The sequence below is a fragment of the Phycodurus eques genome, chromosome 7 (assembly GCF_024500275.1).
Source record: "Phycodurus eques isolate BA_2022a chromosome 7, UOR_Pequ_1.1, whole genome shotgun sequence".
Lineage (NCBI taxonomy): Eukaryota > Metazoa > Chordata > Actinopteri > Syngnathiformes > Syngnathidae > Phycodurus > Phycodurus eques.
In genome coordinates this window covers 26,790,156-26,803,276 of record NC_084531.1, presented here as the reverse complement: position 1 = coordinate 26,803,276, position 13,121 = coordinate 26,790,156, and the positions used below count along the sequence as shown (strand labels likewise).

At 39.0% G+C, this 13,121-nt stretch overlaps 1 protein-coding gene across 1 annotated transcript in view; it reads left to right on the top strand.

Moving 5' to 3' along the window:
- Positions 1–12,642, top strand: part of zmp:0000001236 (mastermind-like protein 2) — a 41,977-nt gene extending 29,335 nt beyond the window's left edge. Inside the window, exons 2-5 of the mRNA XM_061681621.1 lie at positions 1,049–2,182; positions 9,035–9,181; positions 10,376–10,469; positions 11,155–12,642. Of these exons, the coding sequence (XP_061537605.1) occupies positions 1,049–2,182; positions 9,035–9,181; positions 10,376–10,469; positions 11,155–11,891 (2,112 nt within the window). The 3' untranslated portion in view covers positions 11,892–12,642. The remainder of the gene's footprint in view (positions 1–1,048; positions 2,183–9,034; positions 9,182–10,375; positions 10,470–11,154) is intronic.
- Positions 12,643–13,121: the final 479 nt, after the last annotated feature.

Below are 13,121 nucleotides of genomic sequence, written 5' to 3'. Positions count from 1 at the left end.
AAGCTGGATGCTTTCTGCCTCTTGATATCCAATCAGAGTTCCACACAAATGTCCTCTAAAATCAAGCAGAAATTAAAGCAACGAAAACATTTGACGCCAAGCTATTAGAGCTCAGGAATTTAGTCTAGGATATTTCCGATTGGGGCTCATTTGGGCGATTTCCCGAGTAGGAGTTTGTCAAACTTTGAGGCCCAAAATGGTTGCTTCAAACCAAAATAGCAGTCTTCCTGTTCAATTTCAGCCATGATAGACATGTCCACCCAATTTTGTGTTAATCGGTGAAACTGGTGTCGGGGGCTAATTTAAAAAAAATAAAAAAATAAAATATATATATATTTACAATGAAAATGTATACAATTATTTTTAAACACAAATATAAACCGTAATATGTACAAAAATAATACCAAAATATAAAATAAGTTTGAAATTAATTGAAAAAAAATGCATAGCTACAAAACATATAATAAAAAAAACTAATTTAAAAAAAATAAATAAGTAAATAACTTTTTTTTTTTTTTTTTTTAGTAAATAAAAATGTCTGCCCAGAATAAAGAAATACAATACAGGTAAAAATAATACTTTACAATATATTCAAAATAATAAATAAAAAACTACAAATATAAAATAATAATGCAAATATAACACAAATAAATAACATGTTTTTTAAAGTAAATAATATATACCAAATTTCATGTTGATAGATTTTGGGCTTTCCGGTAATAAAATATAACAATAATAATTTAAAGATAAAATGTTTTAAACCAATACAAAATATAATAGTAAAAATATGAAACAAATAAAAATATAATAGAAGTGGAAACAATGATTTGGAGATTTAAAACAAATATGTGTACAAAATGTTATAACAAAAAAGAAAATTAAAAATATGAATGTAATAAAAATAAATTTGAACATAAATATTTAAAAAAATAAAAAGGAAGTCCAAATATCCACTCATTTTTGTGCTGATTTGTGAAATTGCTGCAGCTATTTTATTGCATAAAAATGAGTAAGATGAGGTCTAAGTGTTTCCTGTTGTGTTTTGCAGCTTCAAGGGTCCTTACGGCGGAAGCTGGAGGGACACGCCCCCAATCAAAACTGCGTCTCCGACAATTTCTCCGGCTCCGACTTCAAGCGGGTCCGGCTGGAGGGCGGCGGTGGTCTGGGACCAGGCCCCCGCAACCACAACTTAAGCCACGCCCACTCCTTGCAAGCCGCCCCGGCTCATCAGAGGAAGAACTACGTGATGCCGGACGTCTTCAACGTGACCCTGAAGGAGATGAAGAAGGAGCCCGTGGAGGCTCAGTCATCGTGCGACCGTTCCCACGCCGACGCCATCTTCGACTTCAAGGACGAGAGCGGCGGTCAGATCGACCCGGAGCTGCAAGATCTTTTTGACGAGCTGACCAAATCGGTGCCGCCCCTCAACGACCTGGATTTTGAGAAGATGCTGAAGCAGGATGACGCCTTCGGTCTGGACCTAGGCCGCCCCAGCTCAGTGGGCCTGTGCTCCCCCATGGAGAGGCCCATCAAGATGGAACAGTCGGCAGATTACGCTCAGGTCCACGGGGGCTCGCCGCAGCTCCGACCGGCCTCGGCGGGGCCCTCGTTTGCGTTGACCGTCTCCCCCGCTAGTACCCCCGTGACGCAGAAGGCCGGCACGCAGGCAGGACCCCCCAGGTCCCTGCCCTGCTGGCCGGAGATCTCCCACGCGGAGCAGCTGAAGCAGATGGCGGCCAACCAGCATCAGCCCAGCACGCACCTCCACCCCCAACACCACCACGCGGCACCCGCAGGTCTTGCGGGTTGGGGCCCCAAAATGGGTCCCACCTTTCAGGACAAGGGGGCGCGGCCGAGGCTCCCCCAGCAGAGCAAAGACGTCAACAACTGCCTTTTCAAGTCCAACGGCGTCCACCACGTGAAGATGAAGCCGCTCGTCGCCAAGCCATCGCTGCACTTCAGCCCCAAGCCGCCGCCCTCCTCGGGGCACATGATGTCCCTGATGGCGGGCAACAAAAGCACCAACCACCACCACCAGCTGCAGCTTTCACCTCCAGACGCCCAGAACCAAACGAACCCGCCGCCTCCGCTACTCCATTTCCACAATCAGCAGCAGATGTCATCGTCGCCCGCTCTCCTCCACGGAGGAGCTCTGTCCTTCAAACTGAGCCAACATCACCAGGTGAGGGCGCCATTCTGAAAACTCTACACTGAACGTCAGCCTCGACGCAGTTCGCTATTCCCAAATTCACCATTTTTTCCTGTAACCTATCCTCAGCTACTCGCTGATGGATCGATTGAGAGATTAGCTTGCGAAGGCAGACCTGGTATCTCGGTGGCTTTTTGCCACACATGCACTGTACAGTTGCATTAGTCATGCCTCACGTGTCAAGGAAAAAAGCCCGCTGCAAGTAGTAGTCGCGCCTGTTGTTACTTGCGTGCCTTGAAGGATGACAATTTTTTTTTTTTTTAAAAAGACCACAACATTGTCCAAGCAAGCCCAGAGGAAGAGAGAAGTGTGAAATTACGCAACGAAATAAATCTTATGTCTGTGAGAGAGCCGTTCAGAATTTTGCCAGATTATGACACAACAGTAGGGACAATTTGCATATTACTGCATTCTGTCATGACAGATGTCCATACAATTTCATGTCCACCAATGAAACTGGCGTCTGTGACAGATTTTTTTCCCAACTTTCTAAATTATATAAAAAATAATAATTTTATAGAAATAAAAAAAATGAAAAAATGCAAAAAGTCCTTTTATGGGCGTATTTTTTTTGGGGTGAATAGAATCATCTTTTCCAGACTAAAAAGTGTAATACGATAATAATGTATTTATAAAATTCACTCCCCAAAAAAAGGTTTGTAATAGTCGATAGATGCCGCAAGATGGCGACAAAGCACTACTTGACACGAAGTACAAACCCCAATTCCAAAGAAAGTTAGGCCGTTGTTTAAAACATAAATAAAAACTGAATCCAACGATTTGACAACCCTTTTAGCGGCAATAACTTATATAATAAATTATTTTGTTGTATTGTATCACCGTTAGTCGTTTGAAAACCGCAGTCGCTGTGTTTTAAGTGTCCATGTCGCAGAAGAAAAAGACCTAGCTTGTTTCATGCGCAACAACAATGCATTGCGGTTTGTTCTCTGACCTCGCTGTCATTGTAACAGCAGGTTTATCTTCCTCTTCTTTTTATGCCTCCCTAGAATATCTCTTATCCCCTCTCAGTGTTTTTTGACGCTGACACAGATTGCCAGCGCACGGTACATTAACATGCAAGACTTCTCATTTGTGGGCGCCGGCTGGCTGTCAGGCCGCTGATATGCGCAGCAGGATTTGCTAATTGGAGGTTGTTGGCTGCGAGGGACAAGGGGTGGAAAATGACAGTAATCTGCTTAGCCTGGTGCCCGAGGTTGAGTCGCTGATTTATTATGGTGTGTGTGGCGCAGGGAGAGTGGGGGGGTTTGGATTTGAACTGTCCCTGCTTCACAGTATCTGTTGCTGCGTTTGTGTGAGCCATAATGTGAGCACCCTGCAAACACTGGGCTTAAATACACATTTTTAAAAAAGGAATGACATGATTGATATATTACTTGATTTAAGATCAATTGTCTGCCAATAAAACAGTCAGGCGGTAGGCTCCAGCACACCTGTGACCCTATAGAGAATGGATGGATTACATTGTGTACATGTAGCTAATGACGTGTCCCGTGAGTGCAGGCATGCAAAATGGGAGTAAGAGAACCAGTGTGACCACCAAACTCATACATTATTTACTCTCCAAACAGAGAGTTTTTTCCTAAAAGGAGTTTGGTGTTGAGATTAAAGATACAATATGAAGGTTAGCGTTGCATTTTTACTCTAATTAAAAAAGGGGCAGCAAAGGGACAGAAAGGAGACGTAATCTGGTAATGTAAGAATAAAGCAAATGTGGCAAAATTATTTTATTTATTTTTTTATTTATTTACTTGGGGATTTTAGTAATTAGACATTTTTTGATTTTTTTCTTCTTTGACTTATCTAAACAAATACATTTGGGAGTTCTTTTTAAAATTTGAATTTTTTTTTTATTTTGAGAAGTTTTTATTCTTCATTGTAATTTTTTGTCATCTTGTACTTTTCTTACAAACTTTAAATGTTTCTTTATTGTAGAATAATTTTAATTCTTTTTAAAAAAAATGTAATCTTGAAACAATCTTTTTAAAATGTGTATAATGTAAAACAATATTTTACTTATTTGACTGATATATTTTTTCCCCCCCACTTTTGTTTGTAAATGTCTTTATTAGTTGGCATACATGAAATTATTTTTCATTGTATATTTTTATCTTTAGATGTTTTTGTTTTATTTTTAATTATTCATAAATCCTTTTTACTTTCGACATGTTATATATTTCCTTATCCCTTTGAATTTGATATATTTTAGATATATAATTGTTGGTATCCATGTATTTTATTTAGCTTATCATCAGCAACTTTGCAGCACACACCTATCCTTTGCTCCCTCATAAAATTACCAGCGAAAAAAGGTCTGTGTGTTCAGGCTAAAAATGACAAAATGATAATAAAAAATAATAATAACCATTATCACAATTAAAACTTGAACTTTAATGAAATGCTGACATATTTTACACAAATATAAATTATGCTTTCATCAAATAACAAGCAGAAAACTCACTTTGGGGTTTAAAAAATTAGCTGAATAATGTATCGAGTTGCGTTCTTTCCTTTTTTGGGGGGACTTCACCGACAGCAGTGTAGCATTCCAAAAGAATAAGCTGGCGATTGTCTTGAGTAGGCAGCATGCGCAGAGTTAAAAAGTCCAGCTAATGAGGAGAAAGAGGGAGGAAAAGAGTCTCTTCCCACAGTGAAGTGAATTAGTAATGCAGGAGACACCGAGGTCCTGAAAGAGATCTCCTGCAGCCCCCCCTGTTGACCCACCCCACACTGCTCACCCAGGCGACACACATCGGGATTCTTCCCACCGAGTGTGACGTGAACTTGACTGCTTTATTCATTTGCACTTTTCTTGTTGATATGTGTGAAAATGGTGTTCCAGAAAGTACAGCAAGGCCCGGCAGCTAAACAAAGGGAAGCACGGGGAATGATGAGTAACTGTTTGGGAATGTTGGAGCATGAGGAGCCAACGTTAGTTACTGTACTGTGCACTCACGTTAGTGCTCTTTGGGAAGGAACATGTTTAACTGTTTCCCCACTTCCAAGAAACATACAGTATATAAGCAGCTTTTATTGTTTACTATTTTAAATAAATAAATAAAAAATACTCCATTGCGGCTTATTCTCTAGTTATGAACTGATATGACAACAACACAGGAGATATATTTATCGTGCTTGAAGGTTTTTAATTTTTATTTTACAAAGATTCATATTCTAGTTACATTGTTTAAGAAATATTGTATGACTCATTGTTTAATTTTCTTTATTTATTGTTCATGCTATTATGAGTGATTTACAAATATACATTTTAATTTGATATATTTTTCAAATCTGTTAATTTATATATCCATTTTGAGTGTTCTTATTGACTGGTGTTGTAAATGGGTGGGAATGATTACCTCAATACCATACAAAATACTATTGCGATAAAAAAAATATTTTGTTTTTTTTATTTTTAATGTACATTTTTTGTATTTTAAAAATGACATTGTCATTTTAAAACATTTTTAAATTGAATTATGACTACTTTCCTGTTAGTCAGGGCTTTAGCACCATCGTATGGTATGTGTAAATGTTTTTATTTTGTTTTTTTTAGTCTTGAATTTATAATTTGTTTTGGTACTATTTTTTTGTATATCATTCATTATTGCATTATTAATTTGGGCAATTTTCTTTTTAACATTTTTTTTATTCCTTTAGTTTTTTTATTTTGAAATGTAATAGTTTTATTTGAATTTGTTTTATTTTTTTTTATTGCATGATAATGCAGCCCGCTGAGAATTAAGAGTGGACTAACTCCATACTGTCATTTTGCAGGAAACTGATTTAAAATTTAATGCCAGCCGCTCAATGGCTTCGACTAAAAGTTTAGTGCAACAGTGGTCTAAGTCTGAACATCCATCAAATCTATCAATATTTCATGAAAGATGATGAATATCATTATACTATCATGCAGATGCACTGCCACCCAAGCTGAATAAGTTTTTTACGCCCCTTATATGTGAAACCTGGGACTAAACCTTGATTTAGACCAGATCTGCTGTTTCTCTGTTCAATTCTGTGCTTTACTTAAATATTTAAAAAAGAAAAAAAAACCTTCACCCACTCTAGTTATGTGCCGGTGTGCATTAGTGTGCCGTGAGCGCTCTTCAGGTGTGCCGTGGGAAATATCAAATTTTACTTATGTATCTTTATTCATCTATTTATGCCAGTGAGGCAAATTGACAACCGGAACAAATAAATCGTTTTCTATTAGATGGCAGGAAGTACATGGGGTAATTAATGTATCCAATTTTTGTGACATGTTTGTTTGTTGGTGTGCCGTGAGATTTTTCATTTGTAAAATATGTGCCTTGGCTCCATAAAGGTTGGAAATCACTACTATATATAGATGTGTATCAGCGTGACATCAATCTTGATATTGATATTTGATCTAATCTAACAAATCCTGTTCTTGTGGATGAACTTGGCTTGTAAGCAGCGAATAAGCTCTCTGTGTTGGCTGTATGGGTTACCATTACAAGTGCATTGTAGTCACAAAAGTATTGGGACACCTTCAGGAAGTGGACGAAATAGACAACAAGCAACACTGCTGGTAAATTTTGACGTGGAGCGTTTAATCGTATGGGAAAACTACAGTGGACCTCAAACATTTCCTTGGGGAACTCCACCACAAGTTTCTGACACATTGTTACTTTAGCAGGGATAGCATTAATGACTGACGGTGTACACACAGTGCATGTTGAGTTGGAACTGCTGCACAAGACACACTTGGCCATGGATTGACATTCTTAAAGTATGTATGTGCGTGTATGTTTCATCTTAATCACTTGTTCCAGTAGATACCAAACACAGCACTAGCAGTAAAAGCGTTCTTGGGTTGGCGCTTTCCCCCCCCCATAGAGTTTTGTTTTCCCCCCCAAACTAGTTGGCCCATTGTAGTTCTCAGTGGCTAATATACTGTGTAGGATTGTATCAGTGTGACATCAGTCTTATACCGATATTTGATCTTATCTAATCTATCCTGTCCTCGTGGATGAACTTGCGGCTGGTTAGCAGCAGATTCGGCGGGGCCCCGATTGGGGGGCGGGCGCGTGAAGGGAACGCTTGTTTCCTGGGAAAGCGAGCTGCGGCCAAGTGCAGATGCCGAGGCGCTCCCCGGGGACAGCGTCCTGAGGAAGTGCAGTGTGAGAGCGGGCAAAATCGGCCACCCGGGGCCCGGATCGCTGTCGGCTGCCTGCACCGCTGGGCTCCCACTCATGCCACATGTGGTTTGCATTTGTGAAGAGAAAGAAGGGTAAAAAAAGAGAAAAGGAGGGGACAGGAAACGTGGAAAAGAGCTTAATGACACATCGGGATTACGCTGTTGGTACAAACCATAGTAGCCCTATAGTGGGCTCGTCTTACAACAAAGGTGGAACGAGCTCTCGGTTGACTTAATTGGTTAGCATTACAAGTACAAAAGTATTGGGACACCTTCAGGAAGTGAAAAGTGTAAGAAATATATAATAAACAACACTGCTGGTCAATTTTGATGTGGAGAGTTCAGTGGACAGAAAACTAAAGTGGACCTCAAACATTTGCCTGAGGAACTCCACTACCTGTACAAGTGTCTGACACAGTTACTTTGGACAGATGTTGGCAATAGACAATATAATGTAGAAGAAGTCAATTTCTAGTTTCAAGATAGGGTTATGGGTTTAATTTAGGGTTTAAAGCCGGGGTTAGGGTTTCAAAATAGGGTTTTAGGCAAGGGTTGGGCTTTCAAGTTAAGATTTCAACTCAGGGTTTTAAATTAGTTTTTTTAAATAGGATTTCAAATCGGGATTAGGGTTTCAATTTCAGGTTTTAAAGTAAGTGTTTTAGCCTGGGTCATGGTTTCTAGTTAAAATATTAAGTTAGGGTTTCAAGCCAGTGTTGGGGTTTTGAATTGGGGTTTCAAACAAGGGTTAGGGTTTCAAAATCAGGGTTCAAGCCAGAGTTGTTGTTTTTTTAAAGTTTCAAAACAAGGTTAGGTTTCAAATTAGGGTTTCAAACATAGGTTAGGGTTTACAGCCAAGGTTAGGGCTTCAAGTTAGGGTGTCAGAGTAGGGTATCAAGCCAGGGTTAATGACACACGGTGCATGTTCACTTGGCTCCACTGCACATCGTGTGTGTGTTTCATTCATCAGTGTGATGGTGTTACTTGTTCCAGTTGAAGCCAAACACGACACCAGTAGTTGTAAAAGCTCAATAAAAAGCATTCTGGCGTTGGCACATTTTTCCTGCTGTCGCGGGGATTTTTTTTTCTCTCTCTACTTTTGTTTTCATGACAATGATTCAAAGAGAAGCCTACGTGCCTCTTTTTATTTTGTACTTGTATTTATTTCTTCTTATAATTTTTGAAAATCTCCATCGGGGAACACGATGTGGAAGCAAGCTAAGCAAGAAATGGCTTGCACAATGTGTCACTCTAGTGGCCAAGATGATTTATTGCACCACTTATGAAGCCTGTTTCAAAAGCACAACGTGTTTGTTTGGGATTCTCAAACTTTTTGTGGGGTCCAGGGGAGACATTTTTCCTCATACTTTATAATCCTAACGTCAATAAAACATAACTGCCATGTGTACCTTGCTGTAGTACACAACTGAATATTTGTAAGAACAAAGATGTAATTAGTCAGGATAATAAAAAAAAAGTGACCTTCTGAGAATAGTCGTATTTTTCAAGATTAAATCATATATTGAAGTCAGTCTGTCTGGCTATCTATCTATGTACTGTAATCATACAGTACACAAGACACTATGTACCGTATATCTATCTGTACACACAGCATATTAACTATATAATGCTTGTTTCGATGTCAGGGTGTCTCTTCTGGACCAGGGCTACCCACCAACGGAATTGTGGGCCAGCCGCACCCCACGGTGCCCGCCCACCGGCTGAAGGGTTCCGTCAATTCTCCCACCATGCACAGACAGCTTAGCCAACCACAGAGAGCCGTCAGCACCTCAGTAAGTTTTTGGTTTTCACACAATTTAGTCACTATACGTAAGCATTAAGAAGTATTAAAGCCACAGTAAAAGGTATTTTTTAGAGCAGTTTTGAAACTTAAGATAAAAGAGGATTTTTTTTGTGAGTTGAGTCATATTTGTTTGAGGAAAAAGTCGTGATTTTTAAAAATTGGAATTAAGTCGTAATCTTCATGAGGGTAGTTGTATTTTTGGAGCAAAGTTATGTCATGTGAATAAAGATGTATTTTTCGAGAGAAATTTTTTTTTTATTTTATAAGAAAAAATGTTTTCAGGGCACAAGTCATAATTGAAAGTTGTCAAAGTTTTAAAAGAAAACATCTGAAACGTGCAGAAAAAGTATTTTTAACAAGCATACAAGCATATGTTTTACTTTTCCGTTAAAAAAGTCAATACAAGATTAAGGTCAAAATGTAACTTTTTTTTGGGGGGGGGGGTGAGTGACTTTATCCTTGTAAGATTGTAATTATTTTGAAAAAAAATGGCTATTGTCGTAAGATTACAATTTTATCCTAAAAATAACTAAATAATCTTCCTAATCTCAGTCATAACATTGATTTGTTTTAATTTTTTTTCCGTGAAAGTGCAACTACTCGAAAATATCAGTTGTTGTTTTTTTTAATAGCTATTTTTAAAAAATAACTTTTGATTGGGCTTTTTATAAAAAAAATAAAAAATAAAAAAAAATAAAGATTTTGGGGGTAAACTTGAACCTTTTGTTCATAATGAGTCTTTATCTCGAAAAAAAATATTTTATTCTCAAAATTGTAGAGACTTTTTCGTCAAAGAAATACTTTTTTTCTGGGGAAAAAATTCAACTATTTATTTCCTCTAAAAATAATGCTGTTATTATTTATAACTCTTTTTGTGGAAAATACACAACTTTATTCTCAAGATAACTTCTCTCGAAACCATACAACATAAAAAAATATCTATACCCTATCTAACTTTCTCAAACAAATGATTGTTTTGGCGGGGGAAAAAAGAAGAAGACATTTTCCGGACTCTGGTCATCTTAATACCTTTATTTATTGGACGTGCATTTTTTTCTGTCGTAAATAAAAGTAATAAATGACTTTTTATTTTTTTAGATCAATGTTTTTTCTAGTGTACCGTATTCTTGAATTCATAAATGGTGTTTTATATTGCGTGAGAATAAGCAAAATGTCTTTCCAGGACAAAGACAACTCACAGGATCAATTCAACCGTCATCTCACCAGGCCGCCACCGGATTATAAAAGAAGTGTGGTGGGCGTGAACATCTTCCCAGGTGAACTTCTGTTCTGATAGCAAAAAAACACATCAAATAACAACAGCACAGTCAACCTCCGCATACTGTCTTCATTTGAATGTACCTCGGGCACAATCAAAAGTGAAAACTGAAAATATGTTTCTGCTTCTCTTTTGATGCAGCTACTAATAATCTGTGTTGTCTACTTTGCCGTTATAATTTCCTTGTTTTCAGTAACATCTATTATAAAGGTGAAATGGGTGATTTTAATGATTTAATGTTTGTGTAAAGTGCTAGTGTGCATATTTGTTTGCCCATGATGTGATGCCACGTCAGTTTGTACTAGCGTGTTATTTAGGGTAATATGCTCGCGTCTGATATTGATGAGCCACATGTGAAAGTGGTTTGTTTCTGTTGAATAATTTAACTACTGAATACAGTGGTTTATGTAACATGGGTCCATGATTTGGTACATGCGTGATACATGGTGTTGATACTTTATGATCATCTCTGTTTTAAGTGCTTTGCTGCCATCTTGTAGCATCTGTACGGATTTACAACCCCCTAGCGTGAGCGTCAATTATTTGCAGATTCCCCACAAATTACGGGGCTTCACTGTGTGATTTGATTTTATTTGTTTAAATTAGAACTTTATTCTTGTAAGGATAGTAAGGCTGTACAAGCAAAAACACGTGAATCTAAATGTTGTCTCCTTTGTGTTCAGGTGCAAATCCATCCCAGTCTTCCAGCGCTGGCTCGGAGAAAGACCTTCAGTCAATGTCCTGCCACCATCCCAGTGTATCTTCTTCCCATGTGAACTCGTCAGACCAGCGCTTTGACTGTCACCCCCCGTCCTGCATCGGACAATATCCCAATCCCAACCGAATGGCGCTGACCCAAAATAAGGCAAGATTCTTGGCCCCCAACACTCAAGGGAACTCCTTCGGGATGACTAACGTAGCTCGTGGGCCACACCCGAGGTCCACAGCTGACCCGCATTCCTCCAGGCTCCCGGGACAGCCGCCGGGGGGCATGATGGCCAACATGAGCTGGTGCTCGGCCGGCAAGCCCACCGGGCTCAGGCGCCAAGTCGGCACGCTGGAGCCGCCGCCAAACCATCAGTATCAACGAACGGCCGTCGGACCTCCCAGCCAGGTGGCGCCGGACCTCCAGATGATGATCAGGGAGGCCGGGTCCAGACCGGCCCAGCCGCACTTGAACCAACCCTCTCCGGAGCAGCGGGTTCCGGCTGCGGGTAACTTAGTCGAGGCCGCTTCCGGCGGCTACCAAAGCGGCCGCGCCCACCGCGTCACCTTTGACTTCCTCCCCGAGGGAGACAACACCGTCCCGGGTATTAACACAGACTCTGATTTCATCGACTCGCTGCTCAAGTCGGGCTCGGGGAACGACGACTGGATGAAGGACATCAACCTGGATGAGATTCTGGGAAGTCACGTATGAGAGCGGTCCGAAGCGACGACAATTGATACATTTTGAATTTCATACACTCCATAAATGTTTCCTTTCCGAGTATTCCTAAATGTTTTGTATTTACTGTGAAAGGAATACACGTCTACTACTACTACTACTACTACATGTTGTCATATAGACCTTTTCATGATAAACAATAGGAGCCAGGGTACTTCCGGGTGGGTGAAAGTGATTGACCACCGCTGACTTGAATTGAAAATAATTAAAACAAAATATTTGAGTGATTGAGTAAAACATTACAGCTAGTCTGCTAACATCAGCTATCACACTAATCATTTCAGCGTCAAAAATGTTTGTCCCATTAATCTGAGCAACAGGAAAAATAATTTAGCCAATCCCTCAATTATCCTGTTAACTGCGTCTGAATTTCCACCACGTCAATTGTTTAATCGGCTTACCTCTTGAAATGTAATAATAATTTAAAAAAATAATTTGAAATGTAATAATTATTTACCTGACGTAACCTCTTATTTTCGACTGATTTTGAATGTTCACACATTGAAATTATGCCGTGAGAGAAGAAGGCGACTATCATTCAAGCAGTTTACTGTTTTTTCAATCGCTCAGCATTGGTCAAAAGACTTGTAAGGGTTTGTTTACGAGTCGTGCAATCGGAGTTTTAGCCAACCGGAAGTACGTCATGGTGAAACGGTCTGTAGGACAAAAAAAATTAAATAAGTTCACACTGTGAAAATGTTGTTGTGGTGTTGCGTTCAAGTTCATTCACAATAAAAAAAGTTTTTTTTTTTTTTTTTTTATTCTTGTTCATGCTGTGCAAGTTTTTTTTTTTTTTTTTTTTTTTTTTTTTAAATTTATGTATGTGGTCGTTTTTGGATCATATTTTAATGATGTTACCATTGTTTCCCATGTTCTATTTAATAAATATTGGGATATTAACAAGACAGTTCTGTAAAATACAATGAATAAATGAAACGTTTGACTACTTTTTGTTAATGTTCGTTTCTTATTGTTTTGTCGTGAAATTGTTTTTTTCTTATGTATTTAAAAAATTTTTTTTAAAACGCTCCACACTTCCCGGTGTGTGGAGCGTCACGTGACCAAACCCGGATAACGGGTTAGTCCGGGATAACGGACTTCCTGTGTATGCTGCAATAACTACGGGTTGATGACATGGTTTAAACGAATTATTAGTTGTTGTTTTTTTTTTTAAATGCCTGGTGTCTTCGGACAAAAGTTAAA